The sequence below is a fragment of the Sphaerodactylus townsendi genome, linkage group LG03 (genome assembly GCF_021028975.2).
Source record: "Sphaerodactylus townsendi isolate TG3544 linkage group LG03, MPM_Stown_v2.3, whole genome shotgun sequence".
In the NCBI taxonomy this organism is placed as follows: domain Eukaryota; kingdom Metazoa; phylum Chordata; class Lepidosauria; order Squamata; family Sphaerodactylidae; genus Sphaerodactylus; species Sphaerodactylus townsendi.
Genome location: NC_059427.1, coordinates 62177486 through 62199741, shown reverse-complemented (window position 1 = coordinate 62199741; position 22256 = coordinate 62177486). Strand labels below are relative to the sequence as shown.

Sequence of the window (22256 nt, the reverse complement as noted above, 5' to 3'; positions counted from 1 at the left end):
GGTGGGGAGATCAGGAGTCTGGGCAGGAAAAATAAACCGGCTGTGTTCCTGATTGGTTTTTGCACAGTAGCAGGCTTACCCCAGGATTTTAAAAAAGAACCTCCAGTTTGGCGATTTTTGAAAATCCTGGGATAAGAAAAATATTGCGGGGAAGCCCCAATTTAGAACTGTTAGCCATGCAAAACTCATGCACAAACCGGGATGTTTCACTTCCCCATCTCAGGATATTTGGACCATGGGGAAAACGCCTATCTTTGGTTTCATGTGCTTCTGCTCAGATCTGCTAGCAGCTATTATTTTAAGAAATGGTATTCTTTCACTGTTCACATCCCTGTTTTGCTGGAGGCTCCCAAATGGGTTGGATTAACATTTTTATTAGTATCTCAAAATCTTTGCAACACCAAAAGCACACACAAAGAAATAGATGAACCAAATTACAAAAAAAAAAATCCATAAGGACTCCCAGTTTCTTCTGCTTTGTATGTAAACCCTAAAAATATATTTTCAGCAGTTTCACTTTTTAGTGCTTATTATTTTAACAGTTATTAACCTTAAAAACCACTAATAATCAAATTGTAGTGAAAGTCTGTTATTTACTTTAAATGTTAACAAAAACTTTCTTTAAGCATAAACATCCATGGATTAGAGCCCACTTCTAAAGATATGCCACTTTAAGGTGCTGCAATACTCCTGTTAGAATCTGAAGTCTGAATTAAACATATAAGCATACTTTTCTGATTCCTAGATGAATGTAGTTGATATGGGCAAGGATCTAAATAACTGAATTCATACATCAGGTTCCCAATAACTTCCTCCTCAGAGCAGTCCCTAGTGTTGCTTAACAAGTCACATCATAAATTTTCTGTAGACCAACAAAATGACTGTAAGTCTGATATATATTTGATTAAAAGAAATAAACAACAAATGAACTTCAACATTTGTTGAGCTTATTGGTTGTTTACATCCTCAATTTAAGTAATGATAAGGCCAGAAATCCACATCACACTTGATTCATTCGTATTTATACTAGTAGATATCTGTATGGCTTACCTATAGTTTTCAAGATCTTAGAAACTAGTTGTGATGTTATTTTTCCTGAAATAATATTTTTGTGATGTGAATATCGCCATGGTTCCTTCTATGCTGCTAAGCTACTACTGTTTGGTTTTAATGTAATGATTTCAAAATTTTATTTTACAACTTTTTTTTCTGTGGTTGGCTTGCAGTAGGCATGCCATATTGTCTAAAATTACCTTTAAAGACAAACACAAATATATGATGCTTTTTCTATCTCAACTGAATAAAATGTCTAATATTTACAGTAACAAATACTGACCAATTATTGGTCCTTGTTTCCAAAAAGCAAAACATGTAAGGATTAATCCAAATAGTGAGTGTAGTCCCACTTCTTTCCTGCAGCAGGTGCCTCTGGTTGCAGATTTTGAATAGCAAATTGTCAGGTTTTTTTAATTATATTTTAAACACTAAGGAAATTAGATTTTGGCTTTCTGTTTCAGGAACAGTAATATTCTGGTATACATGACAGGGAAAGTTGTAAATTATTTGCAAATGAAAAATATAAAACACTGAGTTTTCACATTCAGTTTTATGTAATACATTTAAAGGATCAAAATTTACTATTTTTTAAAAAAATGCCGTTGAAGTTTATATGAAGTTAAGATTAAATGTATTAATTTATTAACCAAAAACTGGTGATATTTAGATCTATTTTAATTATATCTGTATAAAGGTTTGTATGTGAATATGTCTTCCCTTTATTTTGAATGAAATCTTCACACAAATATAATATATGCAGATACAAAATTGGTTTCTGCATTACTGTGACTGGAGCAAGTTAGTGGATATGATTTTACAGCCTCCCTTAAGTTAGTGGGAATGATTTTTACTGCAAGCCCCTAAGACCACTCTGAAGAGTCAGGATATTGTGATATGAATAAAAAATCCAGAAGGACAACAATCCACAGAAATTTCCCTTCACAACTCTAGCACAAGTTCTTATGTGCCTGGGGCAAGAAAGAAGTGGGGGAGCAATTTCTGCCATGTTCTTCACCTGGCTTCAGCTTTGTGAACAACATCCCATGGTGTTCTCACAAAACAATTAAGAGTGTCTGCTGAGTAGGCTTTGGAGGATGCAGTGTGGAGAGGAAAGTGTCAAAAATAATTTCCATGAGTTCCTGCTGTTGTTGAAAGTATAAGATTCAATCCTTTAGTCTGTAGGAATATGTGGAACATAACAAGGCAGTGCCATCCTAGCCCTTGAATGGCACAGACCTCTTGAAAACATTGTTATCCTCCTAACCATAACTATTCTAAATCTACTGTCATAAATTGGCATAGTAGTGGATGGTGCTGCATAACTTGCCCTACACAGAAACTGCTTGTCTATGATTCTCTGTTGTTTAAAGAACTGTCATTAATTACAATTTCATTTGTATGAGCAGCTCAAAATGGCTAAAATATTATTCCTATCAGTTGCAAAGCTTGTATCCATTCCTCAAGCAACTTGTCTCATTCTTTCCTCCATTGCAGATCGAAGTAGTCAATACTTTCAAGAGTGGCACTTCCTTTCAGGGAGCTCTCAGGAGACAATCCTCCGTCACCAGCCAGAACCAGGATGTAACCAATATTTCTAGCCCTAGCCACGTTTCGTTATCCAATGCTCTTTCCTCTCCTACCAGCACACCTGCTGCGGCAGCTGGGCGTGAGTGTGTATTCTTAATGCATCTGATGACAGAGATGCCAATTTCTGAAGCAGTCATTCAGAATTGAGATAGTGAAACCCTTTTTCTCATCCCTTACATTAAGTCATGTAGCTAGAATATTTGCACAAGTTGATGGATTTGAATTCACTTTTCTTTACAGGTCCTCATTCTTTCTAACATATCTGTCAGTACCTACCTTTAAGGTCTGAATGCCACATCTCTGCACTTTTCATATGCTCATATTTCTCCCTAAAACATTTCAAACTACTTTTACTATTGCCTGATCTTTGCACGGATGCTTTGCTCTATAAACTGTTAAGTTAGGGACTCTACACATCATTACTCAAGTGTGTTCATTTATTTGTTCGTTTACAACATTTATTCTATCAGGGGCACCAAGGGAGACTGAAAAAATGGAACAAAAACAAATCTTAAAACCTATTAAAACAAGTCAAAATGCATCATTTAAAGAATTATCAAATTAAAATACACATACAATGAATACAATGTGCATTCATAAAAACAATCAAAAGCACAGCAGAAAGAAGGGATCCCTGAGAGAATACCTGATGAAATGAAAATATCTTCACACATGATGACAGGTGGCAGTTCCTCTCCCAGGTTGCCCCCCACCTAATCTAAGGAGGCAAGGTCTCCTGAAGCAAGAACTTGGAAGTTGACCATAGCAGTTAGGTTCACAAGGATTTTATTTATTTATTTATTTATTTATTTATTTATTTATTTATCTATCTATTTATTTATTTATTTATTGTTTAGATTTGTAGACCGCCCCATCCCTAAGGGGCTCTGGGCGGTGCACCGCAACATCAACATATATACAATTTATAACAAATAAACAATTATTACATGTACTAAAATCCATTAAATCCATTAAAACAGCAGTTAATACAATAATAACAGGCGTCCCATAACCCAATTTATTAAAAAGCCTCCCCAAAAGGAGGGAACGGCCGGACTCCTCCTTAGGAGGGTAACGTAGATGTAAACCAAATAGAATGGTAAAAGTGAGTAAAGGGGGGCGCTCTACTCAGCGACTGATCACTCCAAAGGCCCGGCGGAACAACTCAGTCTTGCAGGCCCTGCGGAATTCACTAAGGTCCTGCAGGGCCCGGACAGCTGGAGGAAGAGTGTTCCACCAGGCTGGGGCCAGGGCCGTAAAGGCCCTGGCCAGTGTGGAGGCCAACCGCATCATTGAGGGTCCAGGAACCACCAGCAAATTGGCCTCTGCTGAACGGCAGAGGCCAAATAGGGGCATATGGGGTAATGCAGTCTCTAAGGTACGAGGGTCCCAGGCCGCGTAAGGCCTTAAAGGTCAAAACCCACACCTTGAAGATGATTTGGAATTCCACTGGGAGCCAATGCAGCTGGCGCAACACAGGCTGAATATGATCACGGAAGGCGCCCCCTGTGAGCAAACGTGCCGCTGCATGTTGGACCAGTTTCAGTTTTCGAATCAAACGCAAGGGAAGGCCTGTGTATAGCGAGTTACAATAGTCTAGCCTGGAGGTGACCGTTGCATGGATCACAGTAGCTAAGTCTGCCTGAGAGAGGAAGGGGGCCAGCCACCGGGCCTGACGAAGATGGAAAAACGCAGTCCGGGTTACAAGGGCCACCTGGGTCTCCATTGAGAGAGATGAATCCAGGTGGACCCCCAGACTGTGGACGGAGGAGACCGGCGCCAAAATTGCCCCCTCCCTCTCTGGCGGCTGGAAATCCCCCACCTCCCCCTCCACGGCCAAGCCAAAGGATCTCCGTCTTTAGACAGTCTTTCAGGTATTCCAGTCCCAAACCATGTAGGACTTTAGAAGTTAACACCACTTCCTGAATTGTGATCAGAAACAGATTGGGAGTCAGCGTAGATGGCAAACACTGGAATGATTTGGACCCTACTTTGGTTAACATTCTGGCTGCAGCATTCTGTACCAACTGAAGTTTCCAAACAATTTTCAAGGGCACCACATGGAGAGTGCAGTGCAGTAATGTAGATTTAACCAGGGCATGCATTTTACTGTCCAGCTACCACCTACTTATCCAACTGTAGTACTTATCCAACTGTAGGCTTGGATCCAAGAATATTCCCAAACTACTTGTTCCTTCAGTGGAGTACAGCCCTATCTAGAACGGCTGTTTATATCTACTGTGTTCACAAGCCAGTGAGTTGAATACACTGATCTGTTTGTGTAAGTATTGTAGATATTACCTGCTTTTACTTCCTTCGAACAGTGCCTTTCGGCTTTGAAAAGCTGATTCCCAGAAATGTAGGGCCATGTGGGACACTAGATGTGTGTTGGTGGGTCGCAGTGTGCATGGGAGGTGAACTTACTTTCTCCTTCCTCTTTGTTGAGGACAGCTCTAGTCATAGAAAATGCAGGAAGAGCTATTTTATTGCCTTGCCTCCATCTTTGCAGTCCACCAACCATCATGCCTATTGGACCCCATGGATCCCGCAACTCCAGGGAATGTGCTTTCCCAGGACTGGAAGGGACTTTTATTGCAAGTGAGTGGGGAAGGTCCAAAATTGTCAGCCATTTCTATGAACAGATAGCTGGATTCTTCTTTCTACAAATGGGACAAAATCACATAACCTAAAAATTTAAAAAATTGCACAGATATAATAATTTTCCTATGTGTTCACCATCTCTAAATTATTCAGACAGTGAAGTGTCAAGAGATATTAGTCTAATGTTGCTGTTACTTGCCCCAGTAGGGAAAACATGGACACTTTAATGTTTTCTCTATCAAGACAGTTCCAAGGATAACCTACACAGAAATAACAGCATAAGGGAAAAAGTAAATCTCCCTCTCCCAACAGCACTATCCCATTCAAACTTAGACTTTTCTGTGACTGTTATTAATAGAAATGTAAAGAGACAGAAGGCCAAATTACAGGATTCTAGTATCTTGTCTAGTTATGACCTTAGGGGATGCATGAAAGGATGGAGATTCTTCTCATTTTTGATGCCAGTGTTTTTCTTGTTCTTTCTTCAAATGGTGTGCACCCGACAAAAATGTTAAACAAACACTTTTTTCAATTCTATATATTAATAGAGTGGGAAGGAGGCTTCTTTTTCATATTGGCTAGGATGTGTTAGCTTAGGGCCTGAATAATCATTGGACTTTTTTATATTGTGAAGAGTTTGGTTTTGAGGGATCATATTTCTGGAGGCTATTTTAACCCCAAGCTTACATGATATTCCAGAGCATGAGTTAATTTTTTTTTCACAAAGCATTTATAGCTTTGTGAGCACAATACAGTGGGGGCACTTTATTCAGGGGTCTGTTAGGATTCAACCTTTTGGTCCAGTTTTCTTGAAACTTGGGGATTCTTTAGTGGATAGGCTGCACTCCATGGCAATTTTAGGGTCATTTGATTGAAACACAGGCACTACAGGCCCCTCCCCCGTAGGGAATAATGGCAGATTAGTGGAAAGGAAGTAACAGTCTACAAAAGAAGCTTTGTTGAAAGGAAACAGACCACATCATGGAAAGATGGCAAATGCAGAGTTACTAAAAGAATAGGAAAACAAAATGAATGTAGCCTGGGAGGGATTGGTTTTTGTTTAATGCCGTGGTCATCTGCAATTCTCCTGCTGACTGCTGCTTTGCCACCATTTTAGGAATCAATAAGGGGAAGTACAGCTGCGCAGGAAAACAGTTACTTTAGGGGATTTGTAAAATCAAAACTCTTTGTTTAGTATGCTTCTAACTTATGAGGTGGGTTAGATTAGAGGGAGGACTATGTTCTATGCAAATATGGTGCCATCACCTTTGTAAACAGCTATCTCATTCCCCTTTTGAAAATAATGTTTTTGACCTCTGAAACCTGAAAATTCACACAGATTTGAATCTCAAACTGGTAATATCTTACTAGAAAATAAGTAATCACAGTAAAAACTCCCCCATGACCCACCAAAGCCCAAATCTGAAATTATGATGAAATGTTTCTAGGTTCACACCCCTGCTAGGTAAATCATTATTAAACTTTTCTATCTATAGCAGCTAATGAAGGACAGCTGTTGCAATCATAATAACATGATTCTATAAATGGTCTTTGACTTGTGCTGTCAGTGTAATCCTAAATAGAGTTATCATCTTCTAAGGCCACTGAAATAATGGTCTTAGCAGGGTTTAATTGTTTAGGACTGTTTTATTAATCACATTAAAATTTTCAAAATAGTTACATAGTTATATTTTGACCTATTCGTACTGGTTTCATGAAAATTAATAGATGTTTTCCAAACAACCACCTTATCAGATGCTCCAGAAAACTTTCCAGAAGGCAGGCAGGGACCATCATACAAGAAATAGAATTTTGAAGACTACATACTCTGTCCCTTTGAACAAGCATCACTGTGATGGTAGCACTTGTTGTGGCTGGCATTGAGGCTAACTCTATTTACAAGCTCAGAATTGTTAATATATACTTCTGCCTTCATATCTTCTTTCCACAATTCACACCACCGCTTTGATCATTCCATCACACTAAAAACTGAGAAACCTGTGCTTCTCAAAAATTCAAGTAAATAGGTATTACTTTGTGTTTGAATATTTTTAGAGATAAATTTATGATATATGACATTTTTGTAAAGCTTTTTGTTTAGGGCATTGGTTGTACAAAGATATAAACATGTATAAGAACTGGAAATGAACAGCTGAGTGAAATTTGTTTTAAGTATTTTATTAAGTAAGTTTTGAATATACTGCTCTCTTTGAAGGTTACCTTGCTAGTGTGCATTTTTAAGGCCTCAGTAATGGGAGGAAAATAAGTTACTTCTCCTTTTATGTTACTTATTTTGAAAAGGCCTTGCAAATTTTAAAACATTATTGAATAGTTGTCATTCACTATGCCAGTGAAGTCTTATATGTGGTTGGGCACTGTGTAAGCATCATTAAGTATAAATGGAATACACTGGCTAACATCCATACATATTAATGTTTACCTGACTGTTACAATCCTTTCTTCCTCTTTGAAGAATTGGACGTATGTTCTGATGATGTACACATGTACACAATCAAGAAAAAAGGGAACTACAACAGAAATCAAAAGCAAAAAGCTGAGAATTGCAAAGAAACAATACCATATATAAATACAAAATTCTTGAAATGTAATGTAAAAAGACTTTGAAATTAATTCCTGACCTTATGGATTCATCACTCAAAAACCTATGTACATTTCAAGATCAGCAATAGTAAAAATAAGTTTATGGTTTCTATGATCTGGATGAGGAATTAGATTGGACTGGTAGTATTATAATATTTTTATGGTCCTAAATTTAGAGTTTTGTATTTGCCGTTATAAAACACAAGTGGGGACCCATAAGAAACCTTTGATTTCTCTCCTACTTCTCTCAGACTCTCACTTTTTCTCCCACCTGCCACCCTTTTGTCCCAATGCATATCACATTCTGTCTCTTTGTTTCCTCCACCCTATCACTCTTTCTCTCTCTTTTGCCCATCACTTTCTCTTTCTGGCCCCCATTGCTTTCAGAGCCACCACATTGGCGGAGGTTCCAAAGCAGCTAGCAGGGCCCTCCAATTGACAATTGAGGAAGATTGTTGAAATGTGTTTGGTCTTTTACTAATGCACTGTAAACAAAGGGGTATTTTGTATTATTTAAATATGTACATTATTTTTATTATTTCAAATATACAAAGGTTGAATTGTTTGTTGGTTTTTTTGTTTTAATTTAGTTTTGGTTTGGGGGTGATGAATCCCTAAGGTCAGGAATTGGTTTCCGTCTTTTTTACAATATACTTAGACATTTGGTATTTATATATGGTACTGATTTCTTGAGAGCCAGAATGGTGTAGTGGTTAAGTTGCCGAACTAGGACCTAGGAAAGCCAGGTTCAAATACCCACTTGGGCTATGGAAGCTTGCTGGGTGACCTTGGACTAGTCACATACTCTCAGCCCTAACCCTGTCTAGTATTTGGATGGGAGACCTCCAAGGAATACCAGGGTTACTACCCAGAGGCAGGCAATGGCAAACTACCTCTGAAGGTCTCTTGCCTGAAAACCCTACAGGATCACCATAAGTCAGATGTGACTTAGGTATAGGTTTTTTGTCACCAAGGCTCATTCCGCACACGCAAAATAATGCGTTTTCAAACCACTTTCACAACTGTTTGCAAGTGGATTTTGCTATTCCGCACAGCTTCAAAGAGCACTGAAAGCAGTTTGAAAGTGCATTATTCTGCATGTGCGGAATGAGCCTTGGTGACAAAAAACCTATACCTGTTTCCATGAAAATCTCTGCTTTTTGTACACATGTATTCTCCAGATCACAAAAAAAGTGTGCAAATGGTGTAAATATGCACCATCCCAGAATCCCCACCAAATGCTCAGTGGATTTTAAAGGAAATAAAACTAAGCAGAACAAATAATCCTGTATTCAATCACAAGTTAATGTTACTTCAATTTCTGTACTCTGCTTTATTCCCCTTCCTTTTTAATTATGTTCAGAATTTTGAAAATACTGAAAACCATGCAGATGCTTTAGGGTTACCTGTACACCACTAGAATTGGCAGGTCTTTCACTGTAGAGGGAGTGCTCCTGCTTCAAGCCCCTGACTCCCACCATTTCTCTGAATGCTGGTGGTAGAAAAGATAATAGAAAAGAATCATTGACACATTGATGGCATAGTATTCCATTTCTGGTTCAAACAATAGATGTTTCACCATTGTAGGATTCAGTAGGTTTGGCCTAGAAAAGATATTACACTATCAATGTGATGGTGTATCCCATCTATATGCCTCCAAGGTTCTTGGTGGTTCTCCCTATAGGCTACCCAGAGGTTTATCACCTGTGATATCCATTTGTCTGTAAAACATGTGCTTCCACTGATTGAGGGGGCTCTGATATTGTTACTACCATTTCTATGGTTGCACTAACTTGAATAAGTGTCATTAATCAAAGAAATTGCAGTGGCTGTACATATAACCCCGCTAATGTGATGTCAGTTCACACAGGTAACTGCCTATGAATGCTCTAAAGATACTCATACAAGGATGCCAGAATATGTGAACTGGCCTTCAATGTTTTCAATATTCTGAACATATTTCCCAGTGGGGAAAACTTGAACATATGAGCTGTCGCTAATGTAGTATCAGATTTGCCTTTGTATAACCACATCCCTAACCAAGAACAGTATCAATTAAACCTTAAGAGTTGGCATCTCTTGGCAAAACATTGTTTTATAAACTAATCTCCTTACTGTCCTTTCAATAGAATTGAATTATTTGCTTTTGCAGTGCCCTATTCTTTACTTTCTGAATATTAAATGTGTTTGTTTTCCCAGAGGGCTAGAGATCACTGGACAAAAGGGTTCAGCAGGAGAGAGTGAAATAAAAAGAGGTTGTGAGTCTTTAACCTTGAGCCTGACATGAATGTGAACCAAACTCCAGATACTTGGCTTATATGAAGCCAGGTAAACATTCGAGTATAAGCCCATATGCTACCTACTATATAACATCTGTTGACCTGAAAACTGATCCTCTGTATTTAAGTGGCACTATTGTACTTAAGTGTGGTATTCTAGACTTCATCAGATATTTTTTTTCCCAGTGAGGATAAAAATCTGCAGTATCTAAAAATTATATTTCTCCTTTCTTTGCCTGATGCAAATATATTCATGAAATATGAAATAACTTTCAGGGTGGGGCAAACTGAAATACTTTTTATTACAGCTACAGAGAAGAAAGAAGTGGAAACTTAAAAGTCATGTCAAAATGTCCTGAACTATGTTTCCCCCACCCTACCCAAAGTCCTTTGTTAAGACAGTTCATTCTTTCTGTTGCATCCATTACTGTGAGAAAAGGGAGCTGTACCTCATTGTTTGTTGTACCTTGGCATTGTCTATTCATAAACAATGTCCATTACATGATCACCATGTAGTTCAAATCTATTTCTGGTTTGTCCACCATATATACACATTATAATAGTAAAAATAACACTTGAACAGTTATGTAGGGTCCTTTTAAACATTATATAATCAAATAAACTTATAGTTTAGTACTTTTGCTTACACAAGTCTCAGTTCAGTGATCTGGTTTATATTATCGTCTCTATATGCTTTGCTTTGAAATGAAGCTGCTAGGTCTTAATTCTAATGATTTCTGAGCAAAAAAAATATAGATCCAGTTTCAGAAATATATAAACTTTAGCCCAGAATGACCTGTGAGTGTTCCCTTTCCCAAATGGTCTCCTGCGCAGTGTAGTTAAACTCCACAGGTATAAAAAGAAGTGTGGGTATTTGAATACATGCTATTTGCCAATTTGTCTTCGAGCCAAAACTTCGAGCCAAGTTACTTCCGAGCAAGCTGGGAACATGTTACTGAAGAGATGTTCAGATATGGCGATGGTGCTATAATATGGATTTCAAAGGGAGTGAAATGACAATTGGCTTAATGTTTAGGGTTTAGGGCATTCAGTCCAGAAACACTGGATGCTTGCATGCAAGGCACCTTTGGCAGGTTGAGGTGCATGTGTAGTTTGAGCTAGTTTGAGCAAGAACACCCTAAGGGTTGTCATAGTTCTACATTTTTAATGAAGTTAGTAAAAATATTTTCATTGAAAGTGAAAGGGAAGGAGGCCTACAGCTGTGACACTAGGTGGGAGACTTGGTTGCAGTCGTTGCCCACTCTTGCTGGGAGTGGTTGCCAGAGATTTTTTTCTAAACAACAATTTCAGCAATGTTGCTAATCACTTCTAAGGAAAAAATGGAAGCGATAGGGGTTTTCTAGGAATGGCTAGAAACCAGGGTTTTCCTATAGCTACCCCATGTCAGTTTTTTTATCACCCCCTGTTCAAAAAAAAAGCAAGCAAGCAAAAACTATATATTGGCTACACCTCTATACAATAAACTAGCAAGTAGTGGAAAAAATGAATGTAATGTCTACAAAGACTTATAAACAATGGCCTTGGCCATTACTTGCATGAATTTTGTGGCCAATGCCATTGTTTATGTGTCTTTGTAGACATTACATTCACTGTCACTTTTTGTACTACTTGCTAATTTGTTGTATGGAGGTGTAGCCAAGGTACAGTTTTGCTTGCTTTTTTTGTTTTGAACTCCCCATGTTCTCACCTCCAATATTCCCATTAGTTTCTAGGTTCAATCTGAGAACCCTAAGAAGGTTCTGTGATCTCTTTCTGATTTATCTGAATTGATTAACCGCAAGAAGATATACTGATGTGATAAACTATATAATCCTAAGTGTGAGTCTGGTGATCTAAGCAGGTTCTATGATTAAACTGCTGGATTTGGGCCTAATCTGCCAGAGGAGCAATCATTGGATTGCTTTTGGCAAACTCTCAGTCACAATCACACAGAATATAAATGATAATTTTGTAACAAAGTGTGAAACTATTATAATAATACTTCTAAATTTTCTTTGAAATACATATGAGAAGATTTATGCTTATACAATTCATTATATTGTAGTTAGAACACAGTCATTCGCTCTCACATTAATTTTTGGTTTATACATTTTCTCTTTAAAAACTACAAATTACAATGAGGTTCTGTCATCTCAGTTTAAAACATTTGACAAAACTGAATATAAGGCACAGTTTATAAAACCAGGGTTAAGGTTAGTCCAAACTGCTTAGAAAAGTATCAGACATCCCAAGTAATGAATTCATAAGGCCATGAACATTCTTCTGAAGCATGTTTTTATTTCTCTCTATCCTTTCCTGAGCTTTCTAACAACCTGTTCAAGGCATTCTTTACTGCTGCATGTCTGAGTTGGGTGATCAAAGCAATACACTGCTTAGATGAATATTTGGATTCTTTTTCCATAAATGTTTGGAAAAGCAGAAGCTGTTGAAATGTATACTATTCAAAGGCCAGACAAGTAAATCCTCCCAAGAGATCATCAGATGAAGGCTATATTTTATGATGAAGGAAAAATGTTTGCAGAAGTGCAGCACTTTTGTTTCTATTCTGCAGAAATAACTTTGTATTAAGTGCCACCAAGTCATAGATGACTTCTGGCTAGCAGAGCAAGGAGCTTTCAAGGCAAGCAGTTAAGCAGAGGTCCTTTGCATTGCCTTCCTCTGCAGAATCTTCTTTGGTGGCCTCCCATTTATGCAGTGATCCTACTGATATCTGAGATCTGATGAGATCATGTGAAACCATGCCACCTTCCCTCCCAGATAGAGAAATAACTACTGCTCAGATAAAGGCATTGCTAAGGCACTGTCCCTAATTACCTGATCCTAAGTGTGGAAGTTCTAATATGTCAATTACTTCCAAGTAAGTATGCTTAAGATTTCAGCATCAGAATGACACCAGGTCATCCAGAACTATATGCAAAGAGCCACTTAAGAGCTAACCACATGATGACTTCTAACAGCATGAAGCAGCCACCCCCAAGTCCTTAGAAATCCAAATAGGTAGAGTCATAGCAGCACTACCTTTATCATAGTGCAAGCATTTAGAAGCTGTTACCTTCCCCTTTTACGACAGCTGCCATGTGGTAAATTTGTCACAATGAAAAAGTTACTTGTTGCCATCTTCTGCATTGTGCCTAGTCATACATTGGTTCACACAGATGTCTTTCACAATCTCTAGCAATTCTCACAAAGTTTTTCTAATATAGCTTTGAATTTTGAGTGCTGTCTGGGTTCAGAATCTATTTTGTTTCCCAAATTTTCTTTGTGTTCGTCATGGGAGTTTCCATCAAATGGGGCCTAAGAACATGCTAGCCAGTGGAATACTTGCAACAGTTCTGCCACAAGCATGTACTAGTTCTGTCTCATTCTGATTAGCATTAATTCTTCATTCATAATTAGAGGATAAGACAAAAGATCAACAATCCCAGAATTCATTTTTGGTCACAATACATCTCCCAAGAGTTGACGTACTTGCCATTCTGTTTATTTCTCTCTTGATTTTTCCTTCAAGAAATTCTGTCTTTTCTCACTAGTAACATTTAAAACTTTTAAGAATACTCCCCAAATGCTCTCCTGTTTTAGTGCTGCAGAACTTATCTGCTCACTCTTGACCCTGCAAACCCACTCCAACTCCTGCACCTCATGGCAGGCAGAGTAAACAAGTGTGCTGTCATAACATCTTACTGATGAGCTTCTTCAGCTGACTTTCTCTTTGTTCTGTGATTCAAAGTTGAAACAGCAAAAAAATGTCTTGGTATAATTTAATGGACATAACTCAAGTGCTGCAGATGAGGCATTAAAAAGTTCAATTTTAAAACACAGAAAATTAAGGAGTTTTGTTTTGTATCTCAGTTCTGTGAAACCCAATAATCATTATACGACTTTCTACTTGTTTATTAATAAGGTTTTATGTTTTTTTAAAAAAATGGCTAGAACAGTGGGTCTATACTCGAGTGTTTACCTCACATATGCATGAAGGAAAACAAACAAACAAAAGTTTGATCAAGAAATAACACGTTCACATTATCCAGGCTTCCAAGTGTAGTTGTTGTGTGCCAGTTAGCTGTGTTTGTGATAGTTGTGACTTTTTTCTGCATAGCATGTTTTTGCTCAAGTATTTTGTTTGCTTGGCTTTTTGTGTGCTCCTGGCTGCTCCATTTAGATCTTGCTTTTAAAAAATGGACGCATTTTTCTGCTCTATCATTTGGTGCTTATGTCTGTCTTTCATACCTTTCCATCCAACTGTGTCTGTTTTGTGCTTCCTTGTTTGAGATGTGTGATTTGTTTTGTGTTTTGTTTTCCTCTACCAAGACTTTTAAAATGAAACATAATAAGCTTCCTAACTTATTCACGGCAAAACTATCAACATGCATGGTTCTACATTTGCATTGGAATTAACATGGCTTGTCTTTTACTAGGATGTATCACATGAGTGGATGTTCACTTTCTTTAACAATACTTCCCATCAGTGTTCTGATGGCTTTAAACTCATACCGTTTTAACATTGCAGTTGATTCAGACACTCAAAATGCACAAAACTGGGTCACTTGTTTATGCATTTAGCATCCAGAGACTATGGACTACAGCTGCCTGCTCTGCCATAACCATACGCAATATTTTTCTCACCCCTCCCCCAAAAATGTATGAGGGTTTGCAAAGGCAACTAGCACTGACATCTCTCTTATTTTTCCCCCTCCTCTCAGATCCGCGTCGTGAAGGCATTCCGTAGCTCTCTCTATGAAGGTTTAGAAAAACCAGAATCTAGAACATCAATTCACAACTTTATGACTCATCCTGAATTTAGGATAGAAGATTCCCAGCCCCATATTCCTCTCATCGATGATACGGAACTAGAAGACCCCGCGCTCAAGCAAAACCCAAGTCCGCCGTCATCGCTGAACAAGAACAACAGTGCTATTGACAGTGGAATAAACCTTACAACTGACACAAGTAAATCAGCTACCTCTTCTAGTCCAGGAAGCCCAATCCATAGCCTGGAGACATCACTTTAGCTGAAAATGTCACTGCAAAAATATTAATATAAATATTAATATATACATAGAAAATATGTACAAACAATGCTGGCTGAGAAGCTGTTTGAACTCCTATTTGCTTTGAAAAAGAGGAAAGAAAACTAATCATTGATCACGGTGATTTGGGAAAAAGAATGAATGGCTGATTTACATATTCCTTTCTTGTGCCCCTGCAGAAAACAAAACAAAATGGAAACAATACCAATGCCCTCCTGCATGAATGTACTGTCCACTTCCAGCTCTCCCTTCTTTTTATTCCTTAAGCAGGAAATGCAAAGGACTTCTTTGAGGCTATTTATCCAATTCACTGGTCTGTGAGTTTTTTTAAATGCTTGTGTGGCATGGACTCAGTTGTATAGATTAATTTAAATAACTTTTTGAAGTTGCAAAGCTTAACTTGCACAGTAGATTTGCACCAGTTGGACAGAGGAACCTAATAAGCATTTATAAGACTATATATAGAGATATATACATATAAATATATACATGATATATTATAACTATATATGTGTATATATCCATATATATAGTTATATATATATATAGTTATATATATATAGTTATATATATAGTTATATATGTATATATAAAGTTTCTTCGTTGGCATGTTGCCTTTTTCTGCTCAAATGGCTCTATTTTAACTTATTTATGTTCTAAAAATAAAGAATGTAATTTGTTTACAGACCTGTAGATAAATATCCTTAACTATTTGTAGGATTAAAACAGCACTTCCTGCCGAGATAATATACAAATTGCTCAATTCAATGAAAATTTCTGTAATATGGCACTCTGGATGTTTTATTACAACTGTGATCTGATTTTGCCTGTTCATTTTTTAAAATGTAGATAATGCTAGCAAATAACAAAAGAAGCCAAAATATAACATACTGGATGTAGCATTGTAATCCTATATAGAAGGCGATGAAACAGAATGGCTTCCTTTTGTTAAACGATCAGGTTTTTTGCTCTTTCTCTTTTTTAATGAATTGTTTGACCTTGTTTTGATGCAATACTCAATGACTAGGCCATTTCCTTATTTAAGTGTATTGCAATGGCTTCTTAAACATATTTTTTTAATAAAATAAAGCTCAGTGGAGTTACTGAATATCAGCTCAAAAATAAGTTATATTTGGCTATGTATGAAGATAAACTAGTGTTGAAATACTGTGTGCTGATTATTTTCTAATAGAACTTTAGGCATTTATTTCTCGCAATATATGGGCTGTTGGCATTTTGGATGAGAACCACTATGGTTTGTTGCTTTGACTTTTTTTAAAAAAGAAAATATCATCTTCTGCACTATGTAGATCTGAATGAAACTTTATGAAGTGTATACTGAAATGTGCTTTGTGTGATTATTTTTAAACCAAGCTTGTCTTCCTGTAGTCACTGTAGTATATATTAGCAAATCCACCTATTTTGTTTTGTCCCCAATGTATTGTGCTTTTGATAAGAAAAGCCATTGTATACATCTGTAATACTGTGGGTGAGTTTTTTAAAAAAACATTCAAGATGGTAACAGCCCTGGTAACTTAAAAGCATATATAATTCTTATGTCAACCACTTGAATGCTAAGCACTTTGTGGGTCACAGATTTTTCATAAATGACTTTTGTATTTAATACAAGGTTTGCTTCAAGACTTTTCAGCATACGGTCTTTTCCATGAACTTGTATAGTACAAAAAAGACATTTGATTAATATGATCAGTTATGCCAGAAACGTTGTGGGGGAAGGCCCTTTTAATTAGCTCAGAAACTTCACTTGTTCTTATATTGTCTTCTGTTTTCAAGTTGGCTAACAACTCTGTAGTCAGAAGAATTATTCCAAGCCAGAAACTCTTCCGACAAGATGAGATTTCTGGCCAAACTGCAGTTTGAAATGACTAATGTGCACCACGACTATTCAGTCCTGTAAAGCTCTAGCCAGCTTGAATTGCCAGCTTCTGGACTTTTAAAAGAAGCTTTAAGTGTCTTTTGGCTCCACATAGCTCACTCTGATCCAAACGTCTGGCTGAACAGCAAACCTTCCCAGGCTTACACAATCCTCTGCTCAGCAAACAGTGTTACTCGTTTCTTAGCTCTCCAACCTGGCACGAAAACCCCACCCAGCTGACTTCAGCTCATTCTTAGAATGTTAGCAAGGGTCCACTTTGGGTTGTAAATGAGTGACTAACTTCTGTGTAACCCTGGGGTTTTATATTTTACTTGCGATACCACATTTCAGAAAAGAAAATAATAAAGCCTATATACAGGGGAAGCATGTAGCTTTCAACTCAAACAACTACACAATTGTTGGTATTGGAAACTTTTTTGTTTTCAATGTCTTAATATGGATAGTTTGCCTTTTATTTGTTTTTTAGCAGATACTTTTCTTGATTTTGTTTCATTTGTGTGTGTGTGTGTGTGCACATCGTAATACAATTTCTTAATGACCAGTAAGGTACGTTTTGCAAACTTGAAGAAAAAACTGTTTAAGAAAAACAAACACTTCATTCTGTACGTATATAGAAAAAGAAAAGGAAATAGGATATACACTAACTGTGATGCATAGAAAACATCGGCTTCTGTCAACAGAAACTGCATTATGTATATGATAAACAGATTATTTTTAAAGAAAGAAATGACCGATAATGACCTTTCATGTTTCCTTTCTTTATTGCCTGGCCTCTCATGACAGGAAGAATGGATCAAAGAAACAAAATGATCTATATATTGAGATTCACTGCAACTACATACAATGCTTGCTTTCTACGTGCTGTACCTAAAAGCATGAAATTTGTGGGAAACAATATAGCAGTACATTTGGCAATCCATTTCATTCAGGTTATTATTGCTATATGTTTATTCATCTGTTTTTATGAATTTTTTAAAATCTAGACAATAACTGTAAATAAAGAACCTACTGTCTCTATCCATTTAATACTATGCAAAAGGTTATGCTTTCTATTGTTATTCCTACAGTGTGATGCTGGAATGTTTGTGGTTTCAAAAAACACACAAAAGTATGTGATGTAAATTATTTTATAGTTTGAAACAAAATGATACCATTTTACTCTTGCTGCTTACTGTCATAAATACCTCCTGGCAGGAGCACAAGTGGAAATTGAAAAAAAATAAATTCACAAAGCAGCATGAACAATAAAAGCTTGAATATAACATCCTTCATTATTTCCACTTTTAGTCAATATAACACAGATTTTGTTATCCACTATTATGTTTCATAGAAGACAGCAGTGCCTCTTGGAGTTGGCACCCTGAAGATTTGGGGTCAAGGTTCTGTAAAAAACTGTTTGCTGAGTGATTGTTTTACAGTGGTCATGCGCCAAGTGTGACATAGGCTGTCTCCAAGAAAATATACTTGTGAGAAGGAATATGAGTTTTCTTTAGAATATTTTTGGACAAGGGCATTTACCAAAGGGAGACTTCTACAGCATGCATGTTTCAACTGGAGAAGGTCATTAGTATGTCTAATTCATGAGAGACCACACTGATGACTAAGTTAGCCACCTGTTCCACCTTGTCAAGGAGTATTTTACTACAACTCAGATGTGATAATATGTATGGGGAAATAGATGTCTCTAAGAAGCCTATGCTAAGTTTTGAGAAGAATTTTACTACACCTGGTCACAAAACTGTGGAAGTAGAAATGTAGCAAAATTGTCCTTTTCACGTGGCAAGATGATACTTAAGTCTACATTGAACCTTTTCATTACCAATAATGGAAGCGTTTTTTGAGTGATAGAAGGGGAAATCATTGTCAATAGTAAGAGTTCTATAAATTTTCGTTTAGACATCCCCAGTAGCTGTAATACTAATACTGAGCTGGTATGACTATTTTCTATCCTTTTTGACTTGAACTTTTTGCACTCAGCCCATTATACCTTTAGCAATAGCCCCCTAGGGATCCAGCCCCCTAGGGATCCAGCAGCTCTGAGACATATGAAATTTTGGACAATTCTTGTGCTAAACTGCCTATATATATGTTATGGTATAAAGACTTTGTCGTGAGTATGCAGTTTCAAATTCTCAGCTGGTAGTTGCTTTTTTCACTATTTAGCATGTGAAAATATTATTGGTGGGGTGTGGGAGGGGTGTTAATTAAATATTGAGGCACAATCCCTGTAGGTAACGAGATACAATGACAAGGTTGGTTTTTCAGGCCCTATGTTCTTCTGGATTTCAAAGTTGCTTAAAAATCAAACTCTAAACAAATTGCATTTTGATTTAAATTCTTACTTTTGCAGACCATATTTGGTGATACAATGTAGAATGAAAGCTGCTGAATATCAGTATGGTGCAGTTTAAGCCAGTCAGTCCCACCCAGCAACTAAAATTCATAGGAAGTCAACTGTGTCAGTCTATAAGGTCTTTCAGAGAATTTTCACAAATAAGAATAGCTAATTAGGTTATTACAATGTCCCCGAACAGCAGATCCAGAAGGAAATGAAGGAACCAGCATATAAACCAGTTTTTTTAATTACATATATGTGCATATGAAGATGCCTTACATTGATTCAGATTCTTAACCCTTCAGGATCAATATTGTCCACTCAGGTTAGCAGCAGCAGCTCTTTAGGGTATCTCACATTATCTATCACCTGATCTTTTCTGCTGGAGATGATGAAGATGGAACCTGGATGTTTCTTCATGCCAAGTGGATGCTCTACCACTAAGCCACAGCCTCTCCCTTAAGTTCTTGTCATCAACATCTGTGTTAGTAAATAATAGAGCTATTGCTCTGCTCCTACTTTCTAGCTCCTTTCTAGTGCTCTATAAGCTTGAAGAAAGTTTGTGCTTAGCATACAAAGGAAGAATGTATGTTAATTGGACATATTGGTAATTTTGGGCTGCAATAAATTCATTTAAATCCGTGTAATCCCTTCTTCAGGAAACTAGTCATTAGCAACTTATTTTGTCGTATTACAAGAATTAATGTTAGAAAAAATATTATTGAGAAAAAGTCTATGCAACCTCTCTAGAGAATCTGCCTGAGCCAGTTTACAAAGTAAAATATGAAAAAACGTAAACCTGTTTAAAGGTAGTTAAAAATTAATGAACTATTGGAAGCCCAGCAAGAACAATCATACAGTCTTTAAATGAATCAGTTTCTTTTAAAGGTTTTATACATCTAAATTTCAAGTAACAGTAACTGCATTTAATGTATTACTCTGTCATTTGGTGAAGTGTGTGAGATTCAGATTATATTCATTGTCTTAGCAATATATTTTGTTGGGATCTACTTTAATCCATTTAAATTCATTCAAATTGCTAAATGTGAAATGTTTTATTAAAACCTTACTTGGTAATAAATGGCCATTTTATTTCTGATTTGCAAAAGCAAATCACAGAAACCTAAACCCAAAGTTTTGACTGCATGATATATCTAGATTTACTCCAAGTGTGAATGCATTCAATATTCATGCTGAATTACTGGACCTGATCCAGTGACATACAAAAGAATATTCTCATACAAAACAAAGATTTAAAAACCCAATCCTGAACTGAAAACCCATGTTGCATTTAAATCTTATGCCCAGTTTCAGAAATTGTTTGTGATAAAATGTATTTTGGAAGCAGCTGAGAAGAAAATGAAATGCATCCCTGTTGTTGCTTCCATGTAATGCTGGAGACTGTTTGCACGATGTTCCCTACTGGTGTGAAGATTCCAACTGTTTGGACACAGCTCATATTCTGAGTTTAGACTGAAAATGCTTCGCCTGGCCTTGCCCTTCTTTTGCCAGCAGGTATATTTCATTTGTCATCATTTTCTCCCTTGAAAGCCAATAATTGATTCCGTTCAGGGGTGTGAAAAATTTTACCTCTCCATCACTAATTGCCCAAGATTGTTACACATCTTTTCTACTTTCTTCTTGTTACCTGTTTTCTGGTTGCTGTTATCCTTCTTGAGCTGCATGGAAGTTTAAGTTGATGAAGTATATTATTCCTTTGTTTTTTGCAGTTTGTCCCAGCATGAACAGGGGTCAAGTGCAGAATCTTGGGACTTGGACACTGATCTTATCCCAGGTAATTAGGCTTAATAATGGCTCTTTGAAAGTAGGTCACTGAGCTGTTATCGCTGTAAGGACTTGGGTGGCCTGAAAGAATTCTGAATAAGGGTTTTTGAAACTACTCCATTTATTCCTGTTGTGCTTTCTACATTGCCTCACATGTTCCTGGATAGTTCCAGAAAGTCCATTGAGAAACTTGGATATCCTTGCTTTTCCAAACAATTTATGAACATGGAAGAGTCATGTCTTTGCATAAAACTACTGCATGCTGTAGTAGTTTGTCAGAACATGTGTGTTATACCACACAAATATAAAGGGTGGCATAATCCCATTTTCAGCTACGGAGGCTTTTGAGGTGGCTGGGGTTTCCCAGAGCATTGCTGCCTCACTGTGCCACCTTCATGAGGTGGTGCAGCAGTGTGGCAGTGGTGCTGTCGCTAGCCTCCTGAGCTGTTTGGATGGGGCTGTAAAAGGCAAGACAATGTGATGTTATTGGTGAAATATAATCTATTTTCAAAACAAATCCATTCCGGGTGATTCCAAACCATTAAATAAAATTGCAGACTTTTATAACCCCAAACTGTTTCATAGTCTTTCTTCTTGCAAAGTCTTAAATGTTGTAGATCTCTGGATCAGAGCTCCTGCTGTACATAAATTTGACTAATTTAAATAGGGTATTACTTTAGAACATATGTTTGAGTTCTTCTTCTATGTGACAAATTATCTGCCTTTTAGACAAGCATGGTGTAAAATTTATCCATACAATAATTCTTGTCAACAGTTGCAAATTTTTTTTTGTTGCATTTGAAAAAGTTATAGATTTTGGTCAATTCCCCACAGTCAATTAATCACGTAATACTCATGCAAAATAACCAGGTTTCAGCAAGAACTCCCCACTGTCTGATCACTGAACATGGATTCATCCCTGTTCTGGCGCTCCCTGTCCTCCTTATCGTGTGTTTTTTCAGAACCTGCATGAAAAATACGCACCAAATCAGATCGGTGGGGAGGATCAGGGTTTGAATCTAGATTTGTTTTTCCAGCCGTAGGGAGTGACGCAGAGCCTTCCAGCC

At 37.2% G+C, this 22256-nt stretch overlaps 1 protein-coding gene across 1 annotated transcript in view; it reads left to right on the top strand.

Moving 5' to 3' along the window:
* Positions 1 to 21650, top strand: part of ATP2B2 (ATPase plasma membrane Ca2+ transporting 2) — a 325928-nt gene extending 304278 nt beyond the window's left edge. The window contains exon 19 of the mRNA XM_048487339.1: positions 14846 to 21650. Coding sequence (XP_048343296.1) covers positions 14846 to 15154 — 309 coding nt within the window. The 3' untranslated portion in view covers positions 15155 to 21650. The remainder of the gene's footprint in view (positions 1 to 14845) is intronic.
* The last annotated feature ends 606 nt before the right edge of the window (positions 21651 to 22256 follow it).